Genomic DNA, 15,090 nt, shown 5'->3' on the forward strand with positions numbered 1-15,090 from the left:
GGGAACTATACCGCCCTTGCCCCCTCCCTCTGCAACTGCAAACAACCCCACAGTTCCCAGTCTCAGCTCCTGTACAGGGGGGTGTCCGGAGACGTCACAGCCCGAGCCATCAGCTTCTGTCCCTACGGGGACAGCGGAGAGCGTGTTCCTCTGGAATTGGAACGGGGCTGGGCTGCTGCTGGCTGTGGGTCTCTGGGTTCTCCGTGCTTGCAGTGGGCCTGGGGGTCGGTGTCCCGTTGGTCCTGACGTCTCCGGTGACTGGAACTGGCTCCAACGTGAAGACAGTGCAAAGCCCCCGTGCCAGTGCAATGCGCGGGGAGCTGGAGAGGGGAGGGAAGGGGTCACACACATGGCCGGGAAGCAGAGGGGTGTAGGTGGGGTGAAACTGAAGGGAGCGACAATTTGCTGCTGCCTGCCCACTGAGTTAAAAAGTTCCCACACAAGACTCACGATACACTGTGTATCGTGAGTCTACCGTGGGAACTTTTTAACTCAGCGGGCAGGCAGCAGCAGATTGTCAATTATTAGCCCTCCCACGCAATATACCCTCACCTTCTCTTTTATGAATGGGGATTTAGTTCCCCTTTCTTCGAGGACCGACCAGAGATTCCGCTGTCACCTCTGCGGGCCGCCCTCGGTGAACGTTTTCAAGGACCTTTCTTCAAGGACTGAAAAAATGTCCGCTATTCGGAGGTTTTCGTTATTTGGATCTTCGGATAAAAGGTTGTGCACCTGTAGCACATATTAAGCAAAACTAGAATTTAAATGCAATTTTTAGAAAAAAGGGTTTTAATAAAAACCTTGTTGACACGCTCCAGGAAGCACTGTAACAGCAGGTTGATAATCAGCAGGAAGTGGACGAAGGGCAATAATATTATATAACGTTTTGTTAGACCTAAGCAAAAGAAGGAGAAACAAACATTCAGATTCACTGTATATCACAATCATCAGAGCTGCATTTCATAGTCAACTCCCCTTAACATGTGTATTTATCTTTTGAAAGGGCATTAACAGCCCATTGAGGATTATTAGAATATCTTTCCACGTGTGAAAAACAGTGCTTTAGAGATTCCCAAAAATGTACAGAAAATGTAATTGTTTTTGGAATGTAGTAGACACGTGCTTAAAAATAGCAACTGATGTTCATGCTTGTCAACAAACCTTTTATCAACATCAAAAGACTACCAATCATTTTAGAAATCTATGGAGGCGTTGACTGAGGTATAAACACTGGCCAAGACTTTGACGAAATGTCCTTGCTCGTTTAAGTACTGCAGTGGAAACATTTACATTCATCTATACACACCAATATGTTTATATTATATTTAGGTATAACATAACCTCACCGAAAAAGGTATATAAATATCTTAAGGTAGAATATGAGAAATAATTACTTTTCCTTGTCACTTTAATCAAGAATCTTTTTCAATCTCAACCAATTTCAGTCTCAGTTGAATGAGAAAAGAAAAACATTTGAGCAACAATCTCGAGTCATAGAGTGATACAGTGTGGAAACGCGCCCCTCGGCCCAACTTGCCCACACTGGCCAACAATGTCCTAGCTACTTGCCTGCGCTTGGTCCATATCCCTCCAAACCTGTCCTATCCATGTACCTGTCTAACTGTTTCTCAAACGATGGGATAGTCCCAGCCTCAGCTACCTCTTCTGGCAGCTTGTTCCATACACCCACCACCCTTTGAGTGAAAAAGTTACCCCTCTGATTCCTATTAAATCTTTTCCCCTGGTCCTCAATTCCTCTACTCAGGGTAAGAGATTCTGTGCATCTACCCGATCTATTCCTCTCATGATTTTGTACACCTCAATAAGATCATCCCGCATCCTCCTGTGCTCCATGAGGTTGAGTAGACCCAGCCTACTCAACCTCTCCCTATAGCTCATACCCTCTAGTCCTGGCAACATCGATGTAAATCTTTTCTGAACTCTTTCAAGCTTGACAATATCTTTCCTATAACATGATGCCCAGAACTGAACGCAATACACTAAATGCAGTCTCACCAACGTCTTATACAACTGCACATGACCTCCCAACTTCTATACTCAGTACTCTGACTGATGAAGGCCAAAGTGCCAAAAGCCTTTTTGACCACCTTATCTACCTGCGACTCAACCTTCAAGGAACCATGCCACCTGTACTCCTAGATTCCTCTGCTCTACACTACCCAGACGCCTACCATTTGATGTGTAGGTCCTGCCCTTGTTCGACATCCCAAAACGCAACACCTCACACTTCTCTGTATTAAATTCCATCAACCATTCCTCTGCCCACTTGACCAATTGATCCAGATCCTGCACCAATCTTTCACAAACATCTTCACTATATGCTCACTTTTGTATCATCAGTAAAATTGCTAATCTTGCCGTTCATGTTCTCATCCAAATCATTTATGTAGATGACAATCAGTAACAGGCCCAGCACCGAACCCCAAGGCACACCACTAGTCACAGGCCTCCAGTCTGAGAAGCAACCTTCCACCATTATCCTCTACTTCCTTCCGTGGAGCCAATTTGCTATCCATTCAGCTATCTCTCTGTGGATCCCATGTGATCTAGCCTTCCAGAGCAGCCTACCATGCGGAACCTTGTTGAATGCCTTACTAACATCCATGTACCCATGTCCACAGTGCCCTCATCGACCTTTTTAGCTACCTCCTCAAAAAAAAAAATCAGATTGCGAGACAACCTCCCATGTACAAAACCATGCTGACAGCCCCTAATCAGTCCGTACCCATTCAAATGCCTGTATAACCTATCCCTCTGAATGCTCTCAAATAAATTTCCAACTCCAGATGTTAAACTCACCGGCCTATAGTTCCCAGCATTTTCCCTGCAGCCCTTCTTGAGAAGAAGCACAACATTTGCCACCCTCCAGTCTTCCAGCACCTCTCTTTTATTTAAGGACGACTCGTAAATTTCATCCAGAGCTCCCGCAATTTCCTCTCTAGTTTCCCGGATATATCTGATCAAGCCCTGGAGATTTGTCTACCTTCGTACACGACAGTACCTTCTGTACTTCTTCAACAGTAACACTGACTGCTCTCAAGACACTTCCATTGACTGCCCCAAGTACCTCTGTCCTACTGTCTTCCACCTTGGTAAATACATAGGAGAAATACTCATTGAGGACGTTGCCCATCTCCTGTGGCTCCACACAGAGGTGACCGCTTTAATTCCTGTGAGGTCCCACTCTCTCCCTATGTACCCTTTTCCCCCTTATGTATTTATAAAAGCTTTTGGGATTGCCCTTAATGCTACGTGCCAGCATTATCTCCTGGCCAATTTGTGCCCTTCTGATCTCCTTTTTCGGTTTACTCCTTAGCTGCTGAAACTCCTCCAGGGATGCACTTGATCCCAGCTGCCTATATCTGTCCCACGCAGCCTTCTAGTTTTTGGCCAATGCCTCAATTTCCCTCACCAGCCAAGTTTCCTTACGTTTGCCCTTCACTCTAACGGGGACGTACGTATCCTGAGCTTACATAAGCACACTTTTAAAAACAGCCCACTTGGCCGATGTTCCTTTCCCCTCAAATAGCCTGCACCAGTCAACTTGAGCGAGACTCTGATTTGCTTCGTTGCTTTCCAACAATTGGTATTGGTTTACTATTGTCACATGTTTGTGACAATTGAAGAGAAGTGCCAAAAAATATTGTTTTTGTTGTATTGTTTTTGTTGTAGTTTAGACCAGAACAGCTATAGATGAATGCCACCTTGAAAATCTTTTGTCAATCAATCAGTGAAATCCACTCATAGAACGAATTTTAAACAAAATATTTTTCTTTCTGGTCTATGATCTGGGTCAGAGAAGTGAAGCGACTAAAAACAGGTTAGGGGTCCACTTCCTTCAGCCATCAAATAAATACCAATTATTTTATATTGTTATTAAGACACATGGCACCTTTGTGTTGAATAACTTGACCTCTGGGCCAGAAAGAGGTTTCCCCCAAAAATAAAGCACATAAAGACACCAACATTTGGTCATACAGGAGACATGTTATGCCTGGGACAGCATCCAAAGAAACCATCAAGTGCTTGGAATTCATAGCAGGTCTGGAGTATCTGTGATTAAACAGAGTTCATGTTTCAGGTTAATGACCCATCAACTTTGCACCATACAAGAGAGTTGTTCTTTTAAAGTAACCCTGCAGAGTGAGACAGGATATGTCTGTTCCGGAGTCTAGACACACAAAAAAGGTTTGCACTGAGACAACTGATAAAACAAAATCAAAAATTTCCGCCACCTCCAACAAGATCCCACCACTAACCACAATTTCCCACATCCACTCCTTTGCGCCTTCCTCAGAGACCGTTCCCTCCGCAACTCCCTGGTTAATTCATCCCTTCCCACCGAAACCACCCCCTCCCCAGGTACTTTCCCCTGCAACCGCAGTAGATGCAACACCTGTCGCTATACCTCCTCTCTCGACCCTGTCCAGGGACCGACAGTCCTTTCCGGTTAGGCAGAGGTTCTCTTGCACCTTCTCCAACCTCATCTACTGTATATGTTGTTCAAGATGTGGACTCTTATACATCGGCAAGAGGCGGAGAGATTGACAAATTGGGAGTATAAAGATGGAGTTGAAAGGGAAGTGAGTACAGGAAAAGTTACAAAAGACTCTCGAATTAATGGGAAGGAAAGTTCGAGAAGGGATAAGAGAGTAAGGTCAGGGCCAATAGCGAGCGGTGCGAGAGGGGAGGTGAATACCGAGGCCAAAGTGTTGTGTATGAATGCGCAAAGTGTAAGAAATAAAGTGGACGAGCTGGAGACTTAGATATTGGCAAGTATGATGTTGTTGGAATTACAGAGACATGGCTGCAAGAGGGCCAGGGCTGGGAATTGAATATTCAAGGGTATACCTCCTATCGAAAAGACAGACAGGTGGGCAGAGGGAGTGGGGTAGCTCTGTTGGTGAGGAATGAAATTCAGTCCCTTGCAAGCAGATACATTGAAACAGGAGAAGTGGAGTCATTATGGATAGAACAAAGGAATTGTAAGGGTAAAAAGACCCTAATTGGACATCTTCAGGCCCCCAAATAGTAGCCTGGATATAGGGTGCAAGTTGAATCAGGAGTTAAAATTGACATGTAGTAAAGGTAATTCTACAGTTGTTATGGGAGATTTCAACATGCAGGTAGACTGGGAAAATCAGGTTGGTACTGGACCCCAAGAAAGGGAGTTTGTGGAGTGCCTCCGTGATGGATTATTAGAGCAGCTTGTATTGGGGCCTGAATTTAGTGTTATGTAATGAACTGGATTTGATAAAGGAACGAGGTTAAGGAGCCATTAGAAGGTAGTGACCATAATATGGTCGTTTAATCTACAATTGGAGAGGGAGAAAGGTAAATCGAAGGTGTTGATGTTACAATTGAATAAAAGGGACTATGGAGCCATGAGGGAGGAGCTGGCCACAGTTGACTGGAAAGATACCCTAGCAGGGATGACAGTGGAACAACAATGGCAGATATTCCTGGAAATAACACAGAAGGTGCAGGATCAGTTCATTCCAAAGTGGAAGAAAGATTCCAAAGGGAGTAACTGGGAACCGTGGCCGACAAGGGACGTCAGGGACAGTATAAAAATAAAAGATAAGTACACCGTAGCAGAGGTGAGCTGGAAGCAAGAGGATTGGGTAATGCTTAAAGAGCAACAGAAGATAACTAAAACGGTAATACAGGGAGAAAAGATGAGGTACAAAGGTAAGCTAGCCAAGAAGTCAAAGGAGGATAGTAAATGCTTCTTTAGGTATGAGAAGAGGAAAAAATTAGTTAAGACCAAAGTTGGACCCTTGAAGACTGAAAAAGGTGAATTTATTATGGGGAACAAGGAAATGGCAGATTAGTTGAACAGGTACTTTGGATCCGTTTTCACTAAGGAAGACACAAACAATTTTCCTGATATAGTAGTGGCCAGAGGATCTGGGGTGACGGAGGAACTGAAGGAAATCCACATTAGGCAGGAAATGGTGCTGGGTAGACTGATGGGACTGAAGGCTGATACATCCCCAGGGCCTGATGGTCTGCATCCTAGGGTGCTTAAGAAAGTGGCTCTAGAAATTGTGGCCGCATTAGTGATAATTTTCTAATGTTCAAAAGATTCAGGATCAGTTCCTGTGGATTGGAGGGTAGCTAATGTTTACCCACTTTTTAAGAATGGCGGGAGAGAGAAAATAGGGAATTATAGACCTGTTAGCCTGACATTGGTGGTGGGGAAGATGCTGAAGTCAATTATGTAAGATGAAACGACGGCACATTTGGATAGCAGTAACAGGATTGGTCCGAGTCAGCATGGATTTACATAGGGGAAATCATGCTTGACTAACCTTCTGGAATTTTTTGAGGATGTAACTACAAATATGGACAAGGGAGAGCCAGTAGATGTAGTGTACCTGGACTTTCAGAAATCATTTGATAAGGTCCCACATAGGAGATTAGTGGGCAAAATTAGGGCACATGGTATTGGGGGTAGAGTGCTGACTTTGTTTCCTGTCTGCCAACCAATGAGTAGGGATTAACAGGTCCTTTTCAGAATGGCAGGCAGTGACTAGTGGGGTATATCGCAAGGCTCGATGCTAGGACCGCAGCTATTTACAATATACATCAATGATTTAGATCAAGGGTTCAAAGTAACATCAGCAAATTTGCAGATGGCAAAGCTGGGTGGCAGATTACTATTTAAATGGTGTCAAATTGGGAAAAGGGGAAGTACAACAGGATCTGGGGGTCCTTGTTCATCAGTCAATGAAAGTAAGCATGCAGGTACAGTAGGCAGTAAAGAAAGTGAATGGCATGTTGGCCTTTATAACAAGAGGAGTTGAGTATAGGAGCAAAGAGGTCCTTCTGCAGTTGTATAGGGCCTAGTGAGACCACATCTGGAGTATTGTGTGCAGTTTTGGTCCCCTAATTTGAGGAAGGACTTTCTTGCTATTGAGAGAATGCAGCGTAGGTTTACAAGGTTAATTCCCAGGATGGCGGGACTGTCATATGCTGACAGAATGGAGCGACTGGGCTTGTATACTCTGGAGTTTAGAAGGGTGAGAGGGGATCTTATTGAAACATGTAAGATTATTAAGGGTTTGGACATGCAAGAGGCAGGAAACATGTTCCCGATATTGGGGGAGTCCAGAACCAGGGGCCAATGTTTAAGAATAAGGGGCAAGCCATTTAGAACAGAGACGAGGAAAACACTTTCTCTCACAGAGTTGTGAGTCTGTGGAATTCTCTGCCTCAGAGGGTTCTCTGGATACTTTCAAGAGAGCTAGATAGGGCTCTTAAAAATAGCGGAGTCAGGGGATATGGGGAGAAGGCAGGAACAGGGTACTGATTGGGGATGACCGGCCATGATCACATTGAATGGCTGGCTCAAAGGGCCGAATGGCCTACTCCTGCACCTATTGTCTATTGGCAAGACCAAATGCAGTCAGGGCGATCGTTTCGTGGAATACCTTCGCTTAGCCCGTGTGAACCAACCTGATCTTCCGGTTGCTGGACACTTTAATTCTCTTTCCCATTCCTACACAGACCTTTCTGTCCTCGGCCTCCTCCATTGTAAGAGTGAGGCTAAACACAAATTGGAGGAACAGCATCTCATATTTCACTTGGGCAGCTTACAGCCCAGTGGTATGAATATTGATTTTTCTCACATCAGGTTCCCTCTCTCTCGCTGTCCCTCTATCCCCCCCCCCCCCCCAAGTCGCACTATTTTCTCATTTTCACCCTACAAACAGCTTACAATGGCCTGTTTCCTTTATTATCATTACTTTTTTGCATATCTTTCATTCATCGTTTTTTATCTCTCCACATCACCGTCTATATCTCTCATTTCGATTATCCCTAACCAATCTGAAGAAAGGTCTCGACCCAAAACGTCACCTATTCCTTCTCTCCAGAGATGCTGCCTGTCCCGCTGAGTTATTCCAATCTGGTTTCAGAGATTGACACTTCACACATGAAACTCAGATTATGATGGTAGTTCATTGATTAACTCCTGGGTCCAAACACTGGAAAATATGTAAAGTACTTCTTTAAAATATACAGGCATTCAGGCTATTTTAAGGCACTTACATATCATATTGATATAATGGAATCCACTGATATAACCTCTTTTAGGAAATTGCATCTGGGCGCGATAATTGTACCGACGTAAAACATTTTGTATGGACATGATTCATATTTAAAATTAAATTGATAACCTTTACAAAAGAATAGCAACAACAATCTACAGAATAAATAAGGCACCAAAAGGTCAGTCTGTTTAAAGATGGCCTTTTTTGTAGGCTGATGTCCAGCTTAGTTTCTTCCTTGTAACAGAAACTTTTTTACAAATTGCTACGTGATTTAGAGGACTTGTCGGTGGGTATTTCACACAAATAGACTTTGGCCAACTTATTACATTAGAGGAGATGGTTTCCAGGAATGAAAATATCATGACAATACTCTGAGAATTTAGCTTGAGTAAACTCTGAAACTATACTCTGTGGCTCTATGTTGTGTTCCTGAAGAAATAATAGTGTGAACAAATTTATCTTTCACTGCAAGAAACGAGTTTGCTGATTACTAGAGCCAGGATGTTTAGGCACTAAAACACTCTGAAATAGGCAGGCAAAAATGCATAATAAAATTACAAAAAAGGCACAAAGGGCATTTATTGACCAAAAAAAGGCATAAAAAGGCATGTATTTCCACCACCAAAATATGGTTAAAAAAGATAATATAAGGGTATACTACATTAAATGACCAAAGTTGCCTGGTTGCACATAATTACTAGTTTTTTTTCAATTTATCTGGTGTTAAACTGCCGTCTGCCAGACAGAATATGCTTCAGTTGTGAAAAACGTTCTACCTCAGCTGAGGTCAATGGTGCATACCCGAAACAAGCTACAGACTCTAATTCATGTCAATATCTTGTGCATTACAACTACCTTTGAGAAATTTTGTTTAGACGGAAAGGTCTGAATGACAATAAAGGATAATTCAATTCAATTCAAAATTCAATTTAGCTATGGTTTTGTATTTCTTCAAGATCTTTGTTAGCTAAAATCTCTCTCTCACATTTTCCTTGTATGTCTTTACCTACATCGCCAGGAATTTTACAAATATCGTCAGTCACTTTGTTGAAAACCTGCAAGTTATTCACTAATGTTTTGCCACGTTTCTCCAGAGCAGTGATAGCTTGTGGGAAGTTTGCAAAATTGGAAGCAATAAACACAAGATCGCAGTGGAGGGACTTTTTCTGCATGATTTCACTGACGATCCTGACTGCAGCAGATTCTTGCCACAAATTTCAATTCCTAATCATTAATTTTATCTACTTTGCTGGCAATTAGCACAGGCGAAATTGATCCTTTCACTTCAGTACCAAGTGATTTATTGTGCATTTCCTCTAGTTTTGACCTGCATTTCATAGGTTTCTCTCTCTCCAACTGTCTTCATTAATCTATCAACCAGATGTCTTCATCCTTAGCTTGTCTTCATGGTCATTCTGCCCCACCCTCAGAGATATTCCCTACATTTCATCCTTCTTTCCCAGTCCTCTCTGCAACTTAAAAGTCATCTCTGCTCTCTTACCCAGTTCGGACCTGAATTTTTAATTTTTAATATTAACCACATATGCTACCCAGCTTGTTTATTATTTCCAGCATTCTGTTTTTATTTAATCCTTTCACAATTTCTGTTTTATATTTAATCTAGAAATAAACCTTGGACCGCTGTTATCTACCTCAACCTACTTTCATGTTCCTCATAAACCCCAATTCTAAAACCATACTACCTCACCCCAGTGCTTCAGCTCATGTGTAGTTGAAACCCCCATTTATGCCTTTATAATGAAAGATAATTCCAATAATCTAATCAAACTTTCAATTTCTATCGTCAATAAAAATGGGTGAGCTGGAAATCCTACCATCAATATCCTAAAAACATCCAGTCCAGCTCAACCTTTAGCACTGTGCATGATGACTTGCAACAACAGTTTTAAAAAAGACATACTCATTTTCAAATCCCTCTAAAACCTAAAACCTTACTCTGTATCCAATCTTCTTCAGCCCTACAAACCTTTGAGATCTTACGGGTCTCCAATTAGTGGTTGTGCATTCTGATGTCTTCTTTGCTGAACTTCTCCTCATCCCATCTGTTTCCCTCGCTCATTAAAATTAAGATTTAGAATCATAAAAACGTTACTGCAATGAAGGAGTTCATCAAACCCAAGCCATTTCAGGTCAAGACGCTGCTTTTCATTCAAATTTTAGCATCTACAGTCTCTTGCATCTCCTAAGCCATTCTCGACTTTGCTCACAACTCTAATTTTTGTTTCTCTCCTTTCAAGTCTCAATGTAATCCCTTGCCCCATGACTTGATAAATACTAGATCATTATTACTTGTTGCATTGCTTCTTTTTCCAGTTGCCTTCAATTTATGAACAGTGTTTCTCAATTCATATGCCAACAGCAAACCTTTCTTCATATACTTTGTCGCCAACAGTCTGTCCTTTCCTTCTTTGTGTTTAAATAGTATGTGTTAAATGTATGTTTGTAGTGTTCTTTAGCTTGTTTTATGTGGGGCGGGGTGGGGTTGGGGAAACGTTTTCTAATTTCTTACCTCGATGGAGATGAGATTTTTTTCCCGTACAGTATCTCCGTCCGCATTGCAGCCTAATATCAAGGAGTTGGTGGCCTTTGCTGGAGACAGACGTTTGAGAGTTCCACCGTGGGTGCCTGCGGCCTTACTATCGCGGAACTCGTGATCCCTTTACCAGGGCTCGACCTTGGAGATTCAACCGTGGATGCCTGCAGACTTTACGTTACGGAGCCCGTGGTCTCTGGTCAGAGACCGACATCGGGAACTCCAAGCCGAGGGAGTTTCAGCCGCCCCGATGCGGGAGCTTCGATCGCCCCGACACAGGAGCTTTGACCGCCGGCTGCGGGAGCTTTGATTCCCCCCAAGGATGATTTGACTGCCCCGACCGCGGGAGAAATAAAGAGGATTGGACTTTTTTGCCTTCCATCACAATGAGGAATGTGGGGAATCTACTGTGGTGGATGTTTATGTTAACTTTTCTGTGTTTGTGTTTCTTGTTGCTTTTTTTGCGTATGACTGTATGGTAATTTGCATATCATTGTACCTTAATTGGCACTAAAATATATTCCTCATTCAGTAGTCACTCATAAATCTTTGATTGTCTCATGTAGTGTCATTATATACTTCACATTTTATGTGATCCGCAAACTTTGAAATGGTCCTGACACCAAAATTTGGACACTCAAATATCTCTCAAGAAAATCAGTGTTGATAGTACCAACTCGGAAAAATGCCACTATTGGATCTCCTGGCCTAATATATACCTAGCAGTACAATGTCAAGTCTTGTTTAATCATCTTCCTACGTATATTTAAATATTATACTGTACTGAAACACTAAACAAATACAAGTTATTGGAAAGTACAAATCTTATTCATTTGATTAATTAATTTGATTTCTGATAGCTTTTCTAGGATTTGAAAGCATTATTGCACCTGCTATAATCTTTGAGTTATGGTGCAGCACCTAGTAATTACGTAAAACAGAAAGCTAATTTTTTCTTCACACAAGTACTGTCACGTTCAATTGCAAGCAGAATCTCATTTAACTTCTTCACCACCAATTACTGGAAAACCAGAAACATTTCAATCTGCTGAACGTAGGTATGGAGAAACATAAGCAACTGAATATTACTGTATACTTGTTCTGTAAAAATTATACATACCAGAGGTATATTCCTAAGTTATCAACATGAGCAGTAGCAAGAAAATCTCCAGTGGGAGACATGGTAATACTGATAGCTGCCGAATCAAGCAAAAAGCAATCTATTAAGCTGTGAAGAGAAAAAAAAAAAAATTAAAATCAAATTATGACTTTCAAAAAAATGCACTTAATTTAATTTAAAACATTTGCGATTCATGTTGTGCCCCAAAGTGCGTTTACAGAGGGTTAAAATAAAAGCATTCAAACTGTCAATCATAATTTTTTCCAAATGAGACCTGGCAGTTTACAAAATTACAAAACAGTTTTAGTTCAATAGAATAAGCAAACAAAAAAAATTCCGTAGAATATTATTCGTATGCAACCTTTTATTGCAACATACCAGCCCGATGGGAGATCCCAGGTCCTTATCGTGCAGTCCATTGATGCTGTAATTAACCACCGACCATCTGGACTAAAAGCCTGGAAAGAAATGGGACAAGTGATACTATTATGATGTATTAACCTAATATTATACTCTCTTTAGTATTTATAAAAGTTTCATCAATATCAATTGGAAAACTCCTGCAAATTACCACCTACCGATTTAGAATTAAAATGTTAAACTATTTCAAATGTTTTGAAATGTCAGAGTCAGAGAGACAAACAGCACTAAAACTGGCCCTCTGGCCCAACATCCATACTAACCAAGATCCTTCATCTAAGCTAATACCATTTGCCTGTACCTGGCCATTTCCCTCTAAACCTTTCCAATCCATATCATATACCTTTGAAATGTCTTTAAAAAGTAGTTATTGTACCTGCCTCAACCACTTCCTCCGGCAGCTCATTGCATATATTCAACACCCTTTGTGTAAGAAAATTGCCCTCAGGTTAAATTTTGTTCTCCTCTCAACTTAAACCTATGCCACCTAGTTCTTGACTCCACAACACTGGGGAGAAAAGATTGTGCATTCACCTTATCTAGTCACCTTATGATTTTATACATAGTGTAGATGGGACATGTTGGTCGATGTGGGCAAGTTGGGCTGAAGGGCCTGTTTACATGCTGTATCTCATACGTTTTGTCTTTTCATCTTTGGCCAATGTCTAACTATCTGCCTATTAAACAGCTGTATACACCTGTCATTAGCCAGGCATTGTCCTGCCCCACTTCTCTTCCAGTTTTTCCCTCTACCACCACAATCAGTCTGAAGAAGGGTCACAACCCAAAACATCACCCATCCATATTCACCAGCACTCCGTCCTTTTTTCCTATACTAAGTTCTCTGACTGCTAAGTTCTCAGCCATGATCATATTGAATGGCGGTGCAGGCTCGAAGGCGGTGCAGGCTGCACCTATTTTCTATGTTTCTATGTAAAGGCCAGGTGCCAAATGCCACCTTCACAATCCCATCTAAGTGTGTCACCACTTTCAGGTAAATATACACTAGCACTCCTCGATCCTTCTGCTCTACAAACTCCCCAGGGTCCTACTGCTCACTGTGAAGGTGCTGCCCTGGTTTGACTTCCCAAAGTGCAATACCTCACACTTATCCAAATTAAACTCCTTTCGCCATTCTTCGGCCTATTTACCCAGCTGATCAAGATCCCACTGTAATACTTTGATCATCAAAGACGTTTACAGACCATGCAAAGGGCATTCTGTCAGCAGGTTACTGCAAGGCAGCTACTACCATTGCTGCCTGGGGACAGGTCCTCAAGTTTGAGCTGTGTTAAATCGAGTCACCACCTGTTGATCACCCCATCTCATGAAATGGTATGAAAGAAAGTCAATTGCAGGTATTCCAAAGGAGGCAATGGTCATGCCAGCTTGATCCAATCCAACCATAATTTTACAGAATCCAAATTCTGTAATTTCAATCAGCATTCCAATTAGTTAGTATTGAGTATTTTGGACACTTCATACATAAAAACCATTTCTATGTACAGCACAGAAACAGACCCTTCAGCCTACAATGTTTGCACCGAACTTGGATGCCAAACTGAACTGACCTTATCTGCCTGCGCATGATCCATATTCCTCTATTCCCTGCTCTTCCATGTGCCTATCTAAAAGCGTTTTAAACACCACTATCGAATCTGCTTCCACAACCACTGGGCAAGGCGTTCCAAGCCCCAACCACACACTCTGCAAAAGACTTGCCCCACACATCTCCAATAAACTATCCCCCTCTCACCTTATAGCTATGGCAACTATTGTTGGACATTTCCAGCCTGGGAAAAAGGTTCTGACTGTCTACCCTATCTACGCGTCTCATAATTGTATATACTATCAAGTCCCCTCTCAACCTTCAACGGTGCAAAGAAAACAAAGCAAGTCTATCCCTGCAGCTATCCCTGAAATCCTCTATTCCAAGCAGCATTCTAGTAAACCTCCTCTGCACCCCCTCCAAAGATTCCATATTTTTCCTGTAATGGAGTGACCAGAACTGCACACTATATCAGCCCGTTTCAGAAAAGCTCCAGTTTACCACAAGAAATATGACAGAAGCATGCCATTCAACCCTTGGTTCTGCTCGCTCTTTCAATAAGATCGTGGCAATGATGAATTTATGTCTTGAATATGCTCCAAATGAGTCTTGACAGTCCCCTTGGGTAAAGGCATTTCCTTCTTATCTCTGTCCTGAATGACCAACTACTTATTTTGAGAATCTAACCCTTGGCCCAAGCCAAGAGAAATCTACACTGTCAACCTCCTTAAGAATTTGGTATGCTTCAATGAGATCACCTCTCATTCATCCAGATTCAATACCGTAAAAAGGCAGTCACTTAATCTAATTTTAGATGGGGATCCCCACCATCTGGGGAAATCAATATAGTGAACCTTTGTTTCAGCCCCTCAATTCGAAGAATACCCTTCAGCAGGCAAATACACAATATTCCACTTGCAGTCTCAATAGGGCTCTGTATAGTCGGTGCTCAAATTTCCTTGCAATGAAGGCCAAAATAGTTTGCTTTTTCACTAGCTTGCTCAACCTGCAAGCAGTTTTAAAGTGAGAGGGGAACATTTTAAAGGGGTTGCGCGGTGCAAGTTTGTTTTTTATACACACAGAAGGTGGTGCAGGGAATGAAGGGATATGGATTAGGCACAGGCGGATAAGAGTTAGTCATGTCATCATGTTCAGTACAGACATTGTGGGCCAAAGGCCCCTGTTCCAGCGCAATACTGCACCATGTTAACATGGTGATTCAGGTGCAAGCTCTTCTGAACACCAACACTTTTCCATCTCTCTCCATTTGAAATACATTTTCCCACTTTCTATTCTTCTTAGAACGTTGCAGACCTCACATTTTTCCATATTATCCTTGTCCATTTACTCAGCTTGAACACAGTCACAT

General features: G+C 42.1%; 1 protein-coding gene across 1 annotated transcript in view; it reads right to left on the reverse strand.

Moving 5' to 3' along the window:
- wdr36 (WD repeat domain 36) overlaps nucleotides 1-15,090 on the reverse strand; it is a 73,579-nt gene that overhangs the window by 17,253 nt on the left and 41,236 nt on the right. The window contains exons 16-18 of the mRNA XM_055633208.1: nucleotides 12,131-12,210; nucleotides 11,753-11,860; nucleotides 801-895 (exon numbers count right to left, since the gene is read on the reverse strand). Of these exons, the coding sequence (XP_055489183.1) occupies nucleotides 801-895; nucleotides 11,753-11,860; nucleotides 12,131-12,210 (283 nt within the window). The remainder of the gene's footprint in view (nucleotides 1-800; nucleotides 896-11,752; nucleotides 11,861-12,130; nucleotides 12,211-15,090) is intronic.

Source organism: Leucoraja erinacea, chromosome 3, assembly GCF_028641065.1.
Source record: "Leucoraja erinacea ecotype New England chromosome 3, Leri_hhj_1, whole genome shotgun sequence".
Taxonomy (NCBI): Eukaryota; Metazoa; Chordata; class Chondrichthyes; order Rajiformes; family Rajidae; genus Leucoraja; species Leucoraja erinaceus.